The 21,950-nt window shown below is 40.5% G+C and overlaps 1 protein-coding gene across 4 annotated transcripts in view; it reads right to left on the bottom strand.

The window, feature by feature from the left end:
* The window catches only part of pom121 (POM121 transmembrane nucleoporin), a 57,750-nt gene that overhangs the window by 13,159 nt on the left and 22,641 nt on the right, over nt 1-21,950 (bottom strand). For 3 of the 4 annotated variants that reach the window (XM_043718719.1, XM_043718718.1, XM_043718721.1), the window contains exons 9-12: nt 18,150-18,252; nt 15,527-15,718; nt 12,165-13,985; nt 5,625-5,663 (exon numbers count right to left, since the gene is read on the bottom strand). In XM_043718719.1, the coding sequence (XP_043574654.1) occupies nt 5,625-5,663; nt 12,165-13,985; nt 15,527-15,718; nt 18,150-18,252 (2,155 nt within the window). The remainder of the gene's footprint in view (nt 1-5,624; nt 5,664-12,164; nt 13,986-15,526; nt 15,719-18,149; nt 18,253-21,950) is intronic. The other variant, XM_043718720.1, reaches the window with a different exon arrangement.

Here is a 21,950-nt window from a genome sequence, read left to right as displayed (position 1 = left end):
GGACTGTGGGAGGAAACCGGAGCACCCGGAGGAAACCCACGCAGACACGGGGAGAACGTGCAAACTCCACACAGTCAGTCGCCTGAGTCGGGAATTGAACCCGGGTCTCTGGCGCTGTGAGGCAGCAGTGCTAACCACTGTGCCACCGTGCCGCCCAAATAGGAAGGGTTTGGAGGGATATGGGCCGGGTGCTGGCAGGTGGGACTAGATTGGGTTGGGATATCTGGTCGGCATGGACGGTTGGACCAAAGGGTCTGTTTCCATGCTGTACATCTCTATGACTCTATCATTCTTCCAATGCTGGTGCTGAGATGTAATCACTCCATTGTTAGTGGCTGTGGCTTCAGATACTTTGGCATCTAAACTCCAGAACTCCCTTGTAAAAATTTCTCAGATGGTCTACCACTCTCCCTTTAAGGCACCCCTTAAAACATGCTTTTCTACCTATGTATGCTATAGTGTCATTTTTTTGTGATGATGATGATGATGATGATCCGGTCAAGCATCTTGGGAATGTTTTACGTTATTAAACACACTATGATAAGACAAATTGCTGTTGTGCAGGCATTTCCTGTATCTTGGCTCCAACAGCTCGGAAGAGAACTCATCAGAAAGTGTAACTGGTGAGATGCTGGTGAAATAGGAGCTGACACAAACACCAGAAATTAGTTCAAAGACAATCACTCATAACAGCGCTTGGAACAGGACAAAACATCCCAAGGCACTTCAGAAACATTGTACAACTTATGACATTGACCAAAAGAAAAATCAAGTGAAGTGACCAAAAGCTTGGTCAGAGTTTGAAGGGGAATTTAAATGGAGCAAAGAGAAGGGAAAGTAAAGGCAGAGGGAGTTATAGAGGAAATTCCCAAGCTCAGCTTGACCACAAGCCTAACAGCTAAAGCAGTGTGGAACAAATTGAGAAGTGCCATCACAGATTAAAACACATGCATTAGATGCAGACTCTCTTGATTTAAAAAAGTATAATAGCTCATTTGTCTCCATCCATCAACTTAATCTAGCAGTCATTTCTGTAAGACTAAAGTTTAACTTTTGTTTCCAAAAACATTTTTCTCCTGATTCCTGGAGGTGCTGACCCCTGCTGGACATATTTGCACAGCTGCACCAAACATTGTAATTCTTTGTTAAGTCATTCTTCAATGGGGTCCTCAAGAGTAGAAGTGTGCACACCACACAGACAAATAGCTCAGCTGGAGAGAGGAGATAGAAATTCATGAGTTGCGGCTACCGCAATAATGTTCCCAAAATAATATTCACACTATTCTGCACTGATCTGTTTGTGCTGCTCAATCTAAATTTTGTACGTTTCGATCACTGTCAACAAAAATACAGTATCCAATTCACACTCAAGGCTCACATATTTGCATGAAAGCACTAACATCCAGCACTCCCTTGCTCCCAAAAAGCTAGGTAGCAGTAAATATTCTGTAGGACATTTGGGCATGCACTGTTTATTGTAAAATTGCTCAGTTCATAATTTAGTGCTTTTTTAATGTTAGATCGATATTTTCTACTATCGTAGCAGCTACAGTGTGATTGTACAAACCAAAATATCTCAGTAGATTAGACTTTTTTTGAAATTCAGTTTACATAAGTGGAAAAATAGTATTCCTTCAGTCATGTGCTCCATTTCATATAGACCACGTACATATTGTTTCAGACAGTACAAATCACAATAGGACAGCATCAAACCACAACTGAGGACCAAATGTTTTGGATTGCTCTTGAAAATGCAGCTACGCTCCATAAACTAAACAGGCTCCAAGAGCATTGTAAAAGCACAAAAACTTGCAGACTTGGGAGGTAATTAGGTAAAGCAGCTCAAGTTGTACATGGGTTTCTTGGTTGGTCACTGGAGTTGGCACCAGAATCATGTGTGGTCACTGAATTGTATGGATTTCAGTCTGACTTTCTTAGCATTTCTGTAATGCAATGCTAAATATACATTCAGGAAGGCCTTAACAATTCCTTGTGTATATGAATAACTCTACTGCCTTCAGGTCCAGCAAGCTCACATTGGCTGTGAAGAGAAAAGGAAAAGTACACATATCGGGCAATTCACTAATAATTGTATGATGAAGAGTTCGAATTGTGGATAATACACGAAAAAAAAACTAATATTCAATGGGGTGTATTGGAAGGAGACCATTCAAAAAGCATATGGCATTTTTGAAGAACAATTCTCAGATGGGGACAACACTGCACAATTGTATTGATTAATCATTTACAGTTAGGCAAAGTGGTAATCATCATAAAGATGATGGTCCAACAGGGCTAGCCAGAGAATTCCAAAATCCTCCCTCAGAGACCACAAAGGAAGAACGATGAGTGGCCACTTCAAGATGCCTATATGACTTAAACATGGTGGTAACTCTGGCGATATTGTTTCTCATTTTGGTTCCAACATCATTGGCAAAGAGGTGCTCCCTAGCTTAGACTACGGAGTTGCAAAGTGCACACATATAGCCAAATATATGAGTAGGTGGGTACTGATGTGCTGAGTAAACAGCCTGCTCTGTCCTGGATGGCATTGAGTTTTTGTTTGAAGCTGCATCAGTCATAACTGTCGATTTGACCTTTTATTGAGGCCGTCACTGTTTTCCTTTTGTTTTTCTAATTTTTTATATTTTTAAGATTTAAACTTTGCATTGAAGGAGAGAACAAAGACAGATGTTGGCCTTGGGAACTTGTTGGAAGACAATGCAACTTAATTACTGTCAGAAGGACACTACAGACAAGTTGGCATACACCTGTAGCTATGCTCAGGGGTGACATGCTGACTGGATGCTGAATTGGTTAATAAAGATTAATCAATGCCAACCACAGAAAATATTAATAAAGAGCAAAACAGGGAGAAAACCGGTTCTGATTGGCAGAGAGTCATTTTGGGAAGCTTCCAGGCTGGCTGCTCTGTTTTTCTCTTTGGTAACTGGAGAGAGAACCTAATTGTTAAATGTTCTTAGAAAAGAATTCCAGCCTGTAAGTAGTAAGCAAATATTCCTAGGAGACTGTGGAAATTGTTGCATTCATTAGCAACGTGAAATTTGTGCAAGTTAAACAGCCCATGCGCCTGTGACCAAATTATTGTCCAAAAACATCATGAAGGCCTGATATACAGCATTTAAAACAGTTTAATTGAACTGACAAGTTACAATCCTTCATATCCTTTTCATTTTATCTCCTCACTGTGTCAGTCTGTAAGAGTGTGAGGATTATAATCGAATAAGATTGGTGTAGAATGTAGATATTAATTAGATTAACTTGTTTTTCTGTTCTGTTAAAGCTATATTATTAATATTAAATGTAAATCTTTTGTTGAAGTTACAAATTTGGTGTCCAAGATCAGTTACTTGTAAAATTTGGTTCGGAACAATAGGTAATGTTGAGGGGTATTAAATATTTTAATTTCACTGTGTTGGAAATCTGGTGGTTCGTGAGGGTGTAGTGCAAAGGGACTTGGGCATCCTAGTCCAGGATTCTCCTTAGGTAAACTTGTACGTTGAGTTGGTAGTTAGGAAAGCAATTAAAATGTTGGCATTTATTTTGACAGGACTAGAATTTAAAAAGTGATATACTTCTGAGGCTTTATAAAGCTCTAGTCACATCACATTTAGAATATTGAGAGCAATTTTGGGTCCCCTACCTTAGGAAAGATGCACTGACCCTGGAGCGGGTCCAGAAGAGGCTCACGAGAATGACCCCAGGAACGAAAAGTTTAGCATATGAGGAACATTTGAAAGCTATGGGTTGCTACTTGATGGGAGTTGAGAAGGATGAGGGGATCGAATTGAAACTTACAGAATAATAGCCTGGACAGAATGAATGTTGGGAAGATGCTTCCATTAACATGAGAGTCCAGGACTCGAGGGCACAGCCTTAGAGCAAAGGGAAGATCCTTTAGAATGGACATGAGGAGAAACTTCTTCAGCCAGAGAGTGGTGAATCTATGAAATTCATTGCCACAGAAGGCTGTGGAGGGTAGGTCATTGAGTATATTTAAGACAGAGACAGATAGTTCTTGATTGTCAAGGGGATCAAAGATTATGGGAAGAAAGCAGGAGAATGGGGTTGAAAAACATATTAGCCATGATCAAATGGTAGAACAGACTTGATGGATTGAATGGCCTAATTACTGCTCCTATGTCTCATGATCTTCTGATTTGGCTTGGCTGCTTGTTATCTTTGTCTTGTGACATTTTGTAATCAAGAGGCATTAGGGCTTCAGAAATTGGCCACTTTGCGACAGTATCCAACTTGTTCTGCTTCTGTCAGGGTTGATATAGCTGGTCCAGTTAAAGCCGATTGTCAAAGGTGACCCCTTTATGCTGTCAGTAAGAAACTCAACAGCTGAAGAGATTAGATCTTTTCTTGCCAGTGATAATCATGATTTGAAACGTATGGATTAATTTAATAGGTTCTGAGGGAGCACCAGAGGTTCTGGGTCCTTGATGATCATAAATCACATCTTTTTAAATCTTCAGGCAGGATGTTAACTACTTACGGATTTTCCTATTATTCTCAATTTTGCTTAGTAACCTTACTAAGGTTTCAAGGTTACCTTAGTAATGATGACTTCATGTTGTAGGCTACATCACCATTCAGGATTTCCAGGCATTCTAGCTAAGATATGAAAAAAACTGGGTATACACGGTTTCACAAGGTTTCACATGGCTTATTGTCTAACAGTGTGCATACTGCGATGTCCCATGTTGGGAAAAGAACACATTTTCTTGTGATGACATGTTCAGATTTAAGTGGACTAAGGAGTGCTCTGAAAGATGGTTAAATGGTTTATTTATATTGATTTTGGTAGATTCCGAGAAATAACAATGTAACCTGTGACCTGGGAAGAACAGCTTAGTAAATTGTAAATAATTAATCACAGTTGGGTTTGGGACAACCAGTATTTTCCAATTGGTAATTCAGAACCAGAATAAACAAGGAAGGCATTCTCTGAATGAAATAATGTTCGGTTGGCCAGTCTTTGATCAGATCCTGGTGTTGAAGCAGGTATCTGAGAAGATAGCAGAAATTGTATTACTGGGTACTTTTTGGTTAAGACAACAAAGGAAGAGGACCTTGGACTGGAGAAAAATTACACAATTTCTTACTGATTTTTTTGAATAAAGTTTATATAAAATGTTTGAGCATGTCTCCACTGACATAGAAGATATGAGCTAACAACAGCATTAGGGTTAAGAGTCAAAATAAACTCAACTGCAACTTTTGTTAATTCTTACTCAGATAATTATACAGTACTACGTTACCTTAATCAATGCAATGCTATAAAGGAAGGAATGTGGTTTATTTTCATATCAAAACCAATTCTCTGTCATACATAGGCATTGATTGTATTTTCTGCTACCAGGCTTAAACAAAAGGTAACTACTGCAGCAGCAAAGATTGTCTTTTGCATCTTTTACAGAAGGAGCTGTGCCATTTTCACTAAGCAGCTAGCCTTGATGGAGCAAAGAGCAGTGGCAGCAGAATCATTTGAAGCACAGGTTTTTGTTTTAATGTGTCTCTCATTACTGTACTGGTAAGAAGTAGCCAGTAGTGAGCAGCCAAGGCTTACAGAACACTGTAGCATTGCATTAACTTACCAGCCCCAAAGTTCAAAGTGGTAGTTCCAAAGTTGAACCCTAGTAGAAAAAAGAGGTGACTGTCACCGGCAACAATTATGATTAAAATTTGGTTAGAACAAAAAAATGCACTTCCAAACACCACATTCACGCCATTTCAGGTCAACTCACACAACTTTGAAAGTTCATGTAGTGATCCAACTTTCTACTTTGCATCTGCATAAAATGGGAACAAATGACCAGTGGAGAGAATTTAAGAATTTACATAATCTGCAGTGATTCTGGAATGCTTTAGTAACTCTGACTGGAAATAATGTGTAGATATTATGAGAGAACAGGATTTGCCATGAATATGTTATTTGCCAAAAACATCTTAACCCTGTAGAAAAGGCATCCTTATCCATGAATTTAGTCAGCACTTAGCTACATTGCCCCCATGGTCCATGTGAAACTAGAAGGAACCAGAGATGCAACTGTGAAACCAGCCACAGTGATAATAAAACCACCCAGTATCATTAAATTCATTTCCACAACTGACTGGACTCTATCAAGCAACTCATTCCATGTTAGAATCTGATCTGGATGATTCAAGACAACTCTGGCCAAATCAAATCAAATCAAACCAGTCATTCCGTGAATTTATACTATTGCAGAATAATAGTTAAATATATCAAGCATTGCCATTTTCAAAACTTCTAACAATCAATTCTCCTGTAAGATACTAAATTTTTGAACAAATCAGTGCCTAAAATAAAATCTCAATTACACACACACACATTTCTATATATACTGTTTTCCCACTGCCCAAAGTCAGATTTTCAAGCAATCGATTTATGATATTAGCTCTTACCATGCACCTTCTAGACTACTAAAACTGCTTTTCATTTCGATATTGTAAGATATAAGCACTGCTTTCATTCAGTAGGTCTGAGAAAGCACCAACTCAACTCTTGACTGCAAGAATTTGAATAAAATCATTTAGAACCAAGCTGCAGAAGAAAGCAGCTTGCATTGATTAGAATAGTCACAGAAACGTATCGCCTTTGGTCCATCTTGTCTACGCCAACCAGATATCCCGAATAAATCTAGTCCCATTTACCAGCACCTGGCCCATATCCCTCCAAACCCTTCCTATTCATACACCCATCCAGATGCCTTTTAAATGTTGCAATTGTACCAGCCTCCACCACTTCCTCTGGCAGCTCATTCCATACACGCACCACCATCTGCGTGAAGTTGTTACCTCTTATGTCCCTTCTAAATCTCTCTCTTCTCACCTTACACCTATGCCCTATAGTTTTGGACTCACCCACGCTGGGGAAAAAGGCCTTGTCTGTTTAATCGATCCATGCGCCTCATGATTTTATAAACCTCTATTAAGGTCACCCGTCAGCCACTGATGGTCCAGGGAAAAATAGCCTATTCAGCCTCTCCCCACAGCTCAAACCCTCCACTCCTGGCAACATTTTTGTAAAGCTTTTCTGAACCCTTTCAAGTTCCACAACATCTTTCTGATAGGAGGGAGACCAGAATTGCGCACAAAATTCCATAAATGGCCTAACCAATGTCCTGTACAGCTGCAACATGACCTCCCAACTCCTATATTCAATGTTCTGTCCAATATAGGAAAGCATACCAAACTCCTTCATCACCATCCCATCTATCTGTGACTCCATTTCCAGGGAACTATGAACCTGCACCTGAACAAAGGTCTCTTTGTTCAGCAAGACTCCCCAGGGCCTTACCAGCAAGTGTACAAATCCTGCCCTGATTTGCCTTTCCAAAACACAGCACCTCACGTTTATCTCAACTCTGTCAGCCCATCTGATCAAGATCCCATTATACTCTGAGGTAATCATTTTTGCCAATTTCAGTGTCATCTGCAAACTTACTAACTATACCTCCTGTGTTCACCTCCAAATCATTTATATAAAGGACGAAAAGCAATGGGCCAGCACCAATCCTTGTTGAGTTTTCCAATACTTTTGGAGTTTTCCGATTTGCCTTCCTCACTGGCTATAGCATCTCAAAATGTGGAGAGAAAGTAAAGAAAAACACGCAAGGTTTCAGGTCCTCATTACTAAGCCTCACTGGACATGGCATGTACACACTGAACAAGTCAGTGCTATGGATCAGCTGTGATGCTACCCATTCTTGAATATCTGCATAAGAGGTGATAGGTACTGTGTAGTATAGCTGTTTAATTTTTCAATTGGGAATTGAAACAGCTGACAATTAAATAGAATAATATTGAAGAGTTTTACAAAACATTTGAGATCTCTTCCAAAACCAGCACTAATGGAACTCACACAAAAGAACTGCCAATAAGATAAGTACTTCAATAGGGGTCAGCAGCCTTGAGGGGAAGAACAAAGATATTCATTTCATACGTTGGGCAATAACCATTGCCAATAAAAAAACAACCTAACTGCCCCTTGGCATTTTGTGGTTTTACCATCACTGAATCCGCCACTAACATCATCCTCGGGATTACCATTGACCAGAAACTCAAGTGAACTCATCATTTTAATACAGTGGCTACAACAGCAGGTCAGAGATTTGGAATACTGCAGCAAATAATCTATCACCGGACTTGCCAAAACCTGTTCACCATCTACAAGGAACAAGTCAGGAGTGTGATGGAATACTCTCCAGTTGTCTGGATGGGTGCAGGTCCAACAACAGTCAAGAGGCTTGACTCCATCCAGGACAAAACAGCATGCTTAATAGGCACCACATTCATAAACATCCACTCCCTCCATCACCAACATTCAGTAGCAGCAGTGTCTACTGTCGACAAAATGTACTCCAGAAATCTGTCGAAGATCCTGAGACATGTCTAGAATTACTAACACCTCCACCTCATGCTCCTCAATCCCACCTTGTCTAGTAGCCTGTATCTCAGTATTCTCCTTGACCACATTGTCTTTTTCTAGTGTGAATACCGACAAAAAGTATTCCCTTATGTCCTCTTACTGCAAGCACAACTTCCCACTACTATGCTTGATTGGCCATAATCTTACTCTAATCATTCCTTAATTCCTATAGAAAGCCTCAGGGTTTTCCTTGATCCTATCTACCAATGACTTCTCATGTCCCCTCCTGACTCTTCTTAGCTCTCTCTTTAGGTCTTTCCTGGCTACCTTGTAACTCTCAAGCACCCTAACTGACCCATCACATCTCATCCTAACATAAGCCTTCTTTTTCCTCTTGACAAGAGATTCAATTTCCTTAGTAAACCATGGCTCCTGCGCTCGACAACTTCTTCCCTGCCTGACCAGTACATACTTATCAAGGATCTGCAGTAGCTGGTCCTTGAATAAGCTCCACATTTCAATTGTGCCCATCCCCTGTAGTTTCCTTCACCATCCTATGCGTCCTAAATCTTGTCTAATAGCATTGAAATTTAGTCAGTTCTCTTGAGATGTCCTTTGCTGAAAACAAAAAGTGTGGACATTGGTCAGATATGTAAATTTATGTTAGCTTTCACTTAACATTCAGGTTTATGTCTCAGAGATGCGATTTATTTTACTGTGTCATTGCAGTGCAAGATATATTTGTATAGTTTTTTTTATTCACTCACATGGGGGCTTGGCAGTGGTGAGCTACTACCTTGAAATGCTGCAGTCCACATGCTGTAGGCAGACTCAATGTTATGAGGGAGGGAATTTGAGGATTTTAACCAAGAATCGATGAAGGAATAGCTATATACTTCCAAATCAGGATAGTGAGTGCCTTGGAGAGGAACTATCAATTGTTGTGTATCGACTGCCCTTTTAGATTAAAGTGGTTGTGGGTTTTAGCAATTACTGGGGTCTTGAAGTTGAATGTGGAAATTTTTATTCCTCTCTCTGTTACAACTAAAAGCCGGGGGGGGGGGGGGGGGGGGGTTCTTTCTGCTGCAAGAAGTGCATGAGGAACAATCTATTTTACTGAATTTGACTTTGCCAAGGATGCAAGGATGTCACTATATTAGAGCAGATCATTTTTGTTTGGTTAAAGCATTTCGATAGATTGCAATTAAACTAATTCTTTTATTTTTATTGTGCCTGTATTTTAATTCTAGTGCAAACAAAGTGTGTTTTGCAGAAAGTGGAGTAATTTGACCAATCAAATTGCATTTGGAAAGCAAAGCCTTACACTTATCTTCAAAATAAGAAACAGTTAGCGCCTAGACTATCGTCTTAATACATTTTGAGGGGGTTTGGTTTGGTCCGGTCCATAACAGAGTGAAAACCAAGAGGTTAAGAAAACGGAAAAGATGGCAGAAGGGTCTTGTTCACCAGACAAATTAAAGTGGTTTAGAGCCCTCACTTGTCTTTTGATAGTGAATTCCCAGTAAAAATGCAGATCAATTACCAAGGAACGACAGTATCCGAGTTTTGATAGCCAGGTTAATTAGAGTTGCAATGGTCTAATTTTGTTTTAACTGTTAAATTGTTCAGGCAAGATTATGTAAAAAGATGAGCATTTTGTTTGGATTCAGTGCAAATGCTTTGCAAGTGCAAACCCTGCACACTTCAGTCTTGGTATTCAAGACAAATGTGTGCTGGTAGTACTGAACTCAGTACAAGTATCTGAAATATGAACTCAAATTTAACAAATAACAAACGCATACCTCCAATCTTGTCACTTGTCTGCCATATAGATCACAAGACCTTGGGACACACTGCTGTTGAGACAAGATCTAAACTGACGCAAATGTCGTGACACCTTAATTGAACACAACACTCCTGCACAAAAGGGTGCTTTAGCAATGTCCATTTTTGGTTGAGACAACCAGACTAGGGGATACCTAGGCAACCAATAGCTTCGGTTTTGTACTTGATGAATTCAGCAGAGTATGAGAAGCAAAAAAAACATTTTTAATAAAATACTGACATCTTAAATTTGTATTCTACTGAGAATTAAAAAGTACCACACGGACAAGCGACTTCAGCATTAACCAAATAGAAAATCTCCAGGCCAAAAACAACCTACGCTAAAATAACTTGGATTTAAAGCACAGAAGTATTTTTAATGTATTTAAAAATTCTACTTGCACAGTGGAGTGATTCAATAATGGTAAGCTCCAACTGTTTACCTTGAAGATGAAGTTTCAATTTGAGCCCCTGCATTACATGTTCAAAGTTACTGTCTTTAGACACCAACAGAATTACCCAAAATTTCGAGCATCTTCTCAGAAGACCTCTCAATTCAATATACCACCAGATTTCTGAGAACCTAAGCCCTAGTAGGTCCAGAAATGTTTCTTGGCAATAGTGACGACTGCAGATGCTGAAGAGTCAGAGTGAGTTAAGAGTGGAGCTGGATAAAACACAGCAGGTCAAGCACCATCTGAAGGGAAGGTCAGTCAACCTTTCAAGTCGGAACCTCTCATCAGGTCCTCGGTCCTGAAACGTCGGCTCCTCTTCTCCTCTGATGCTGCTTAGCTTGCTGTGCTTTTTCCAGAAATGTTCCTTCGAAACACACAAGTCCTAATGGAATACACGAACTAACTGCATAAATGAAATTATCTTTATCCACGTATTAAACAATATTGAACACTAGCCAACCAATCTCTATTAGCAAATTCATTGCCAGTCAAAAAGATCAGGAAATTGCCAGATTTGGATCACAGAAGGCAAATGGGACTTGTTATGGGCAGTGACTTCAATGCAAGTTCAGTTATTGTGGTGGTAAACAAGGAGGAATGAGCCTGGATTTAGAATTAAATTTAAGTTCAACTCAGAAGCTGTATTCTTCATCCCACTTCATCTGTATCTGTAATTAAAATCGAGGTCAAACAGAATGCTAACAACACAAACTGAGGTTCAATCCACTAATTCAACCAAACACAAGAGATCCTATGGCAATTTTCAAAGAGGAGCATGAAATTCTCCTGCCATCCTGGCCAACATCCCTTTCATGAGCAATACCAAATAAAAAGCAAATCCAAGTAATCTCCGCTGCTTGTGTAATCTTCATGTATGCAATTTGGCTGTCACATTTGCTAATGTAGCAATAATGGCCAAATTTCAAAAATAATTCTTTTGTCATGACACACACAAGAACATTTCAAGAACACAACAGTTGCTGAGGAATCATGTGCCAGCTTTGCAAGAGCAAATGGAAGGAAACTAGCAAAAATAGTTTGCCATAAAATCTACTCCATCTAGTTTCTGCTGTGAACACACCGGATATCAAAACAGACAATGTAAAGAATGAAGAACTCAAACTAGGACTGCTGGCCTGAAAGTGATTGACCAGTGGCTAACTTTATTCTGCATCACAATGACCATAAGAGTCCTTTATATCAATGTTGCCCAAAGACAGGATATATTTCCATTGGCATCCCTCACAGAGGGGAACACCCAACACGAAAAGGTACTCAAAGAAGCTAAGTTGGAGATCGAGGAGGAAACATAAGAGGGACAAACACATCTTGAAGGACACAGTTGCAGCTTACAGCCATCTGTACAAGTAATACTAGAATTCAAGTAACTGAGTTCTGATAAGGAGGACTAATGTACCCTAGGAACAAATCCCATCAACATTTAAACTGTCAATGGTTTCACTCACCTCCAAATACAGGTTTGTTCTCAACTGTGTTTGTGGCTCCAAAGTTGAACTGTGGAGTGCTCTGGTTCTGCTGGGCCTGGTTAGTCAATGCTGAACCAAACATATTTTGAGATGACGCCGTCGAAGTGGAAGTGGCAAATGGGACGGAAGGGTTTGAAGAACAAAATCCACTCTGACCTGAACCAAAGAAGCCAGCTGCAGCTATATTTGGATTTGACGCAGCAAGAGTGAAACCGCTAGTTGTTACAGCTGCCTGGTTCGATGAACCAAAGCCAACCATCTGTGAAGAGCCAAAGATCGACCCAGTTGTACCACCACTCAAACTCTTCGTAGCATTGAACATTGGAGCAGCAGTGGAAGTGGTGGTTGTACCAAATGAGAAAGCTGCGGAGGTGCTGCCAAATGGCTGTGTAGAAACTGATCCAAATCCAGTCTGGGCTGTAGCACTCCCGAACACTGACTGGCTGGGAGTTCCAAATGTAGACTGCGAAGTGGTACTTGGAAAGGCTGACTTGACTGCAGAAGCTCCAAAACTGAAGGGAGTAACAGCATTGCCAAAGGCAGGAGTTTTACTTGGGACTTTCTGAGTTGCTGCAGCATTTGTTCCAAACGTTGACTGACTGCCTGTGCCTCCAAAGTTAAGTTGGGCTGTCGGACCACCGAAAGGTGGTGCGCTTGTGGCATTACCAAATAGGGAGGTTTTTGCGGAGTTTCCAAACGCAAGAGCAAGCTGCCCACTTGAAGTGGTAGCAGGTGTTGACACTGAAGGGCCAAAACCCCCAAATAAATTTGAAGTGGGTGCAATACTTGTTGACACCTGGCTTGTGACCACTGTTGATTGTCCAAAGACAGAAGCTCGTGGGCTAGCTGATGTTGCAGACGTATCTGCAGAGCCCTTCCCAAACTGGAATACATCACTCGGTGCTGCTGTGGTGGTTGAAGGGTTTGAACCAAACTGAAACAGTTGCGGTGATGAAACGTTGTTAATTGCAGTAGTTGTAGTATTGGGTTTTGAAGTAACAGCAACACTTAAACCAAAACTAAATGTGGCTTTTGAGCCCTTTGTTTCCGAATCAACATTTGAACCTGCTAGTGAATTGGAGGCTGTAAATGGGAATAGAGAAGAAATAGATTTTGGACAAGTTGTGGTAACAGCAGTTTCGTTATTAATAGCAGCTTGAGTTGACTGACCAAATGTGAATGGTGTAGATGTGGTAGTTGAAGTTGCAGGTGTCGAAGAGTTCCCAAACACTGGTTTGAATGAAATAGTTGAGGTAGCACAGCTTGATGTTATTGATGCCAAAGTCACAGGTGTAGTAACTGGCATTGTCAAACTCGACGCTGTTGAGACGATATTGGTCTGCTGTGCCACTGGCAGACCAAAGACTGGCTTAAACCCAGCTGTACTGGCAGATGAAGGAGCTGTGACACTAGTGACTGCTGGCTTTGCAGTCACTGTGCTAGGCAGGCTAAAACTTGTGCTTGGAGGTGCAGAACTCCCTGTACATGCAACGGTACTCATTTCAGGCTCTTTGCTAACTTTATTTTCTTGTGGACTTACAAGAGCAGAAACCTGGCATGAGTTGGTGGTGGTAGTGATGGCTTTGGTAGCAGGTTTATTGATTGGAGTTATAAGTGGCTGGGTGATGGAGGAACATGAAAAGTTCAAAACATCAATTGGCTTAAACCCTGCAATGTCAGTTGTCATTGCCATACTAGTAGTAAGAGTTGTAGGAGGAGGCAATACATCATTCTTGAATGCGATAGCGGAAGACTCTAAGGCTTTAACCGTGTTGCTTGAAGTTACTCCATCTACAGAATCTGGGAAAGGAAAAGATTAACATTAAAAGTCACCTCTGTAATGAAGGATTTAACAATCAAAAATAGTGCATTGCAACTGCATCATCAACAATACATAACCTTTCCCTGAAAGAGGTTTGCAAGTCCATTCATTAGAAGTATGAATCAATTTTGTTTTTCAGAAAAGCATGAATCCTCTGGATTATGCTTTATCTCAAGTACATATATGGCCAATGAAAGGCAATTGCACGTCCTAAGTCTGTAATAATCTGCAGATACAGAATTGATGGGTGAGTGAGAACTTGTCAGATGGAACATACACATGGAAAACACCAAGTTATGCACTTTGGTAGGAAGAATAGAATCATCGAATCCCTACACTGTAGAAGCAGGCTATTTGGCCTTCTCCGAGCCTGCACAAACCCCTCGAAGAGCATCCCACCCAAACCCAGACCCATCCCTGTAACCCTGCATTTCCCACGGCTAACCGACCTAGTCTGCACATCCCTAACACCCTGGACAATTCAGATGGCCAATCCACCTAACCTTCACAGTTTTGGACTATGGGAGAATGTGCAAAAACCACACAGTCAACTGAGGGCAGAATCAAATCTGGGTCCCTGGCACTGTGAGACAGCAGTGCTAACCATTGAGCCACCCAGATGAGTAGAATATTATTTAAATGAGGAGACTGCAAAAAGGTGTAGCAGATGGACTTTCCTTTTAATTCACTTGTGGGACATGGGCAGCACTGACTGGGCCAGCATTTATTACTGTCTCTGGTTACCCCTGAGGTGGTGGTGAGCTGCCTCCTTGAACCAAGTACTTCATGTGTTATAAGTAAACACACACCATTAGGGAAGAAATTCAGGATTGCGACCTGGCACACCAGGGTTTACCTGTCTCCAGTCATGAAAACCAACATTTACCATTTACAGTTCCCCAAACCCAACTTCATATCCGCACTGTCAAGGTTACTTCGCAAAGGTAAATGCAAAAAAAGGATTTTAATTCTCCTGAAGAAAAAGTGTTCGTTTCATCATCCGTTTCAATTCTGAAAGTAACCATAACCAGCACACACTGTCAGCATCAAGTAGTTTTGGGTCAGTTCTGGTTAACACAGCTGAACACCAAATAATAAACATCAAAATTTACCCTTTCTCAAACTCAAATGAACACTCTCAAATACAACTTGATATTTTGCTCTATTTCCCACAACAACCATGCGGTGGGTCTTCTGTTTGAGATTTATATTCTGAAATAAATTAAGAAAAGTTCTGTGTTTTAGCCAATGTTGATTAGGAACTCAAATAACACTGTCCAAACTCATTTTAAATTGGAATACAGCAAACAGAAAATAGGACTACATTGTTACCTGCACATCAACAAGCTATGCTGAACAATTTACCTGGCAGAAATTTTCTGGGTGCAGCCATAAAATGCTTAATTGGTTCAATATTGCTGAATTCAGTTAGCTAACATTTGCAAAAAGAAACTTATTTTGATCTTTGAAATCAATTGCATCAAAACTAATGACAAACTGTTGACCCATAATTACACACCTGAATTACTAACTGCGTTTGAGCAGTTCTGCATCTTCTTCAAACTGACCAGCAGAGGACTGGAGACAACAGCAGAAATGGGTGTGGAGCTGGCTGTTGGTTCAGCAGAAATTTCTCCTGTTGGGGCAGTAAATGTCACTGACAGCGAGGGTACTGTTGTAGTCGTCACCGGGGTTGGTGACTTTGCAGGCTCTGTTAACAGCAAGAAACAATTTAATTCTCATTGATAAATATTAAAAAGGGTTAACAAAATTGAATATACATAGAGTCAGAGATGTACAGCAGGGAAACAGACCCTTCGGTTCAACCCGTCCATGCTGACCAGATATCGCAACCCAATCTAGTCCCACCTACCAGCACCCGGCCCATATCCCTCCAAAGATTTAAATAAAGGACATTGCACGGTCAAATACAATAAAAAGGAAGCTGGTTGCATCACCACATCAAAAATGTTTAAATGACAACCACATTATTACTACAAAAAATTCTGTAAATGGAATTATGGGAGTTAAGCACTCCACCCTGTGGCCTTTTCATTTTTCCATTATTTCCGGAGAAAAATTCTCACCTTATGAAAAATGCATTTATATGAGAAAGGCTCAAATTTTTTTTCACATTTAGAGACCATTCGGTGTATGCCATGAAGCCCAGAGGCCAGAATCAGCATTTAAATCAAGATAATAATATATAAAATGAAAGCAGAAAACTGAATCACAAGAGACTTTTTTCAGGGTCAGAGCATGCCAAGATGCCAATACCTATTGATCTTGATCATGATTTTGGAATTCTCCATCAAGGAGAGAGTCTCAAAAGCAGACCTTCCCAAAATTATAAAATGTAACCAATACAAACTGATCAGCAAGAAATGGAAGTTTAACCGTGGACTTATAGTCTATGTGTAGTCGCTACAGGTCCGTTCAGTAAACGAGATGCTTCATTCATGACAAAGGGACACTTCGGAGCAGTCACTGGACACAAGATGTTACACAACATCACTGCAAGCTCGGCAGTAAAGGTAATAATTCAGTTGTTATGAAGAATAATGTAAGTTCTCCCAACGCAATCACTAATAAGTGCACATCTGGTTAGAAAATCACAAATTAACATTTCCCAAGTTCCAGCTGTGATCTGTGTTAAGTGTTAGCAGGTCTTCCACAGAGCTGACAAGAGGAAGCTGTAACTAGCAACACTTCTGTGGTCCTGCCACAGAACAAAATGGACAACCAAAATTCCGGGTCTTCCCAGTAATATTGGTTGGAAATGTATGGTCACCAGGTTATTTTGTTTAAACTTGCTCAGACATGCAATGCCATACTTCCAAGGACAGATGCAACTTGAACCCTGATTTTCTGGCCCAGAAGCTGGGACATTAGCACACAGCCAAAAGGCCCATTATATGCGCACGAGATCAGTACAGGACAAGGATCAATTTTATTATCCACAGCTGAATAGAATTGGGTAGCGTTCTGGAACATAAAGCCCTAGGGGTTCATGTACATAATTCTTTGCAACTTGCATCACTTGTAAACAAGGTGATTAAGAAGGCATTTAGCATGCTTGCCTTCATTGCTCAGACCATTTGAGTATAGGAGTTGGGATGTCATGTTGAGATTGTACAGGGAATTGGTGAGGTCTCTTCTGAAGTAGTGTCCAATTCTGGTCACCCTGTTATAGGAACGTTATCAAGCTGGAGAGGGGTCAGAAAAGCTTTACCAGGGTATTGCTGGGAATGGAAGATTTGAGTGATGGGGAACTGCTGGGTTGGCTGCGACTTTTCTCACTGGAGCAAAGGAGTTTAAAGGGTGACGTTATAGAGGTTTATAAAATTATGAGGGGTATAGATAAGGTGAATGGCAGGGGTCTTTTCTCTATGGTAAGGGATTTCAAGACTAGGGGGCATACTTTTTTGTATAGATCGTGGTTCGTGTGTGGAATGACCTTCCAGAGGAAGGTGGAGAATGCAGGTCCAGTTACAATGTTTAAAAGACATTTGGATAAGTACATGAATAAGAAAGGTTTGGAGGGATATGGACCAAGCACAGACAGATAGGACTAGATTGGTTTGGGATTATGGTCGGCATGGACTGGCTGGCCCGAAGAGTCTATTTCGTGCTGTATGAATCTGTTCACTGTCTATCTCTCACAATGAGGCTTTTGTGGCACAGAGGTGTATCTCAACCTCTGAGCCAGAAGGCTTGCTCTAGAGGTGTGTAATAACATCTCTGAACTGATTTATTCATAAAGAAACCTGAAAGATATCTCTATACTCACAACAGGCTCTTGTGGCACAATGGTAATGTCTCTACCTCAAGGCCAGGAGGCCTGCTCTCAAGTTCCGCCTGCTCCAGAGGCACGTCTTTGTGCTCACTGGAAAATGCCCAGCTGATTAAGGTAGAGTGCAACAAGAGCTCTCATAACTATTCCACCCTCATGACAAAGTTAACTTCAGTGGTTTAAATATCTACACAACTTTATTGTAATGGATATGCTTTGCCAGAGAGTATAAGTCAGGTTGTAAACAATGGTTAGGACACAGCCATGAAATGTAACCAAGATTGACAAGTCTCTGACCTTTGTCACTGAACACAAATGACAAGGAGAATTTTCACTCCAATTTTATTACCTTCCTTTTCCTGCAATGCTTTCTTAATTCTGTCAAGACCTGCCTTCTTTTCAGAATCCACATCATCGGCTGTGATGGTATAGCCAAGCTCTAGCGGAGGATGCTGAAGGGAAGAGGCAGAACGAATTAGCACATAATCTTGTATTAATCCATATTTGCATCAATTTGAAATAAATTACACTGCTAAAGGTATTTGTAGCGTTGTGCACCCAATATTATTTTTCACAGGCAAGACTGGTTTTGCTTAGCAACTGCATGAACACTTCAGTTAGAAGAACATGACTCAAATCTCATTTCTAAGACCAAAGCAAGTAATTTAGACTAAATGGTATGTAATATCAACGGTTAATGGAGAAGAGCAAGGAACAATTTGTAACAAATTGGAAGACAGAGTTAACTTCAGTTGGATGAGAGATAAGTTAATCAGGACCAAAGGGAGTGCTATGTTGTTAGAAGTGCCTTTTGCAAATCAGACATTAAATAAAACTTGTACTGCCTGCTCAGCTTAATGTGGGGGGAACAAAAGGTCCAGCAGCACAATTTAAAAGGAGCATGTTCTCCCAGACAACATTTACACCTCAACCAACACTCCAAAGAGCTGGTCATTATCTCCAGGTCATCTTGACATTTGTTGCCACATTAGTCCACATACAACCTTGCAGCTAAATTCAGGACTTGTGAACCCCTAAGATAAGGTCATGAACATTCCTATGTGAATGCATATTATCTTGTTAAGGAGCACTCAGTACCTTGCAGAGGATACTTGGTTGTGCCAACAAATAAGAGCAATCAGAGTTTCAGAGGGAAACTCCAAGGGAGCAAACAAATTGGCAATAGCTCAAAGTAAATCCAATGAACTCCTATTCAGTAAATAGTGGATTATGGAGTCATCATGACCAAAAAAGGCACTCTATAGTGGCTGTCTCCAGAGCACCTCAGCCAATCCCCATTCCTATCTCCATAGATTGGCACACCGACTTGTCTCAAGTTCCTCTCCAATTTCTTTTTAAAATCCACTGATCATGTTCCCCCATCCTTTCGGGCAGCAAGTTCCAGGTTATTACGACTTGCTCCCACCAAAATCTTTTGTTCCGACCCTTTAATCAGCAGCTTCTAATCATTGCATTATCAGCTAAACAGAAAGCTTATGATTTCTGACTATGGCTTTTAACTCAACACTTAAAATTGTCATTTTATATCCCCTATTGGATCTCCTCACACTCCATTTTGTCCAAAGAGAAGATGACCAGTTTTTCCAGCCCAAATCCCCTCATTTCAAACTAATATACGTAAAATTGCCTCAGAATCCTTCAGAAAGTGTGGTGACTATAACAAAACCCAATACTTAATTATGGCAGAACCTTTATAAAGGTCTCTGTTTTTATTACTTACTCAGTAGCTGTATTGAATGTACCAAGATCCCACATGCTTTGCAAACTACTCTGCTAAAAGTCCTGCCACCAAAGATTGATATACATGGAGCCTAAAATGTCTCTGTTCCGGCATACTCATTAGAACAGTGCCATTAAGACTGCATTGTCACTTCCTAATCCTCCTCCTATAATGCATTACGCCAAACTTCTCTGAAATACTTCCATCTGTAACCCTTAACCACTCATTCATCTAACCCAGTTATGTCTTATTGCAGTTCTGATATCAACGTCATCGCCTGACACACATCCAAGTTCAGTATCATCCTCCATTACAAAAACAACCATTTACCAGGACATTCTGTTTTCTGTCATTTCTTTTAATCCAGACTCATCTTGACCCTTCTTTTCCTTCAGGGACAATTTTGGTAACTATCTATTGTGGCATGTTGTCAAGAAATCATAAGACAACACCTATTACCTTCCCTTTATGAATCTCTATTTCAGGAAAGGAAATTGCTATTAGATCAGTCAAGTATGATCTGCCCTACTCAAATTAACTCCAACCTCACCAAGTGTCTGTTGATTAATAAACTTGGAGAAACAATCACTGATATAAAAATGACCGCCTGTAGTCACTACTTTTCATCCTTTCATTAAAAATTTAAACATTTGCCACTCTTCAGTCCCCTGGGACTTCACCCACATCCATCAGGGATTGGAAAATTATCAAAAATTCTCGGAGTGTCTCCATTCCCACTTTCCTGAGTAACCTGGGTTGCCAGCCATTGGACTGGATAACTTAGCACTCCAAGCACAGGTTGCACTTCCAATGCATCTTGAAAGGGTTCAAAAAGGATTTGCAAGGATATTAGGATTTGAGCTACAGGAAAAGGCTGAATCGGCTGGGGCTGTTTTCCCTGGAGTGTTGGAGGCAGAGGGGGTGACGTTATAGAGGTTTATAAAACCATGAGGGTCATGGATAGGGTAAATAGACAAGGTCTTTTCCCTAGGTTGGGAGAGTCCAGAACTAGAGGGCATAGGTTTAGGAGGAGAGGGGATAAAAGTTAAAAGGCACCTAAGGGGCAATTTATTCATGCATTGGAATGAGCTGCCAGAGGTGGTGGAGGAAGTGGTGGAGGCTGGTACAATTACAGCATTTAAAAGGCATCTGGATGGGTCTATGAATAAGAAGGGCTTAGAGGGATTTAAGTGCTGGAAAATGGGACTAGGTTAGGTTAGGATATCTGGTCAGTGTGGATGCATTGGGCCAAAGGGTCTGTTTCCGTACTGTACATCTCAATGCCTCTATCTTATTCACCAATTTCCACACATTCATTACATGTACCATCTGTTTCCACCAATATTTTACCATGCAGTAAATGTTAACACAAAGTATTCATCAAAATATTCCAACCTTGCCCCCCCTCTAAAAATCACAACCCAACAGGCTCCATGCTACTGCTGAATATTTACATGTCGTAAGAAAACTGTCTACATTAACAACTTTTCTGTTCTCATCTTCTATCCAAGTCTTATTTTCCTATTAAATTCCCCACTCAACTAATTGAATTTGGTCTGATTTTTGAAGAATCTTTCTGTTCTGCATTATGTGCCCAATGGTTTTGTCCTTTCCATTTCCTCAATTTTCCTCATCATCCTTTTGCCCTTGTTCCACATGTAACTTGCCTGCACCTAAAACAGCTCTTCCTTAACAATCACCCATTGTTTCATTATCACTATCCTGTCAGTTTTTGGTCTCGATTAACTTCCCTCTCATCCTACTGTAGTTAACTCTCTCTTCCAAGTAGCTTCAAATTGTTCCTTGCTCTTCGGCATTAATCTAAACCATAAAGTGTGATGATCATTCATATCCAAGCGTTCTTCCACTCTGTCAATCATATCGCATCACCAGATCCAGTTAGGCGGAGAACATTTTGGTTAAGAAAAGCTTCCTGAACCCATTTCAGAAATTCCTCTCAATCTTAATTCAGCTTTCCAATCAATATCAAAGCAAACAATTAGACAGCTGTTAGTAGAGTAAATGGGCACAAGAGTGGCAAATGATTTCAGTTTAGGCAAATCGGATAGAATCCATTTTGGACCTGTCAAGGGCAGAGCATGGTACTTCCTAAACATTACAAATCTAGAAAGGGAGAAAGTCCAAAGAGACTGTAGAGTCCAGGTACACAAGTCACTAAAATATTAAAAACAAATCCAGAATAATGGCACACTGGCCTTAATATCTAAAGGACTAAAACAAAAGTGACTAGAACCTGTGTTTCAGCTATACAAGGCCTCAGTTCTACAACATCTGGAGTAGAGCACAATTAGAGACATCCTTGGATGGCCTACTGCACACATTTAAATTAAGATGAGAACTAGGATTAAGGGCGCTTGTGGTGCAGTGCTTGTGTTCTCCGAGCCAGGA

This window comes from Chiloscyllium plagiosum, chromosome 28, assembly GCF_004010195.1.
Source record: "Chiloscyllium plagiosum isolate BGI_BamShark_2017 chromosome 28, ASM401019v2, whole genome shotgun sequence".
In the NCBI taxonomy this organism is placed as follows: Eukaryota; Metazoa; Chordata; class Chondrichthyes; order Orectolobiformes; family Hemiscylliidae; genus Chiloscyllium; species Chiloscyllium plagiosum.
Note: the sequence above shows the minus strand (reverse complement) of the source record. Positions and strands in the feature narration are given on the sequence as shown.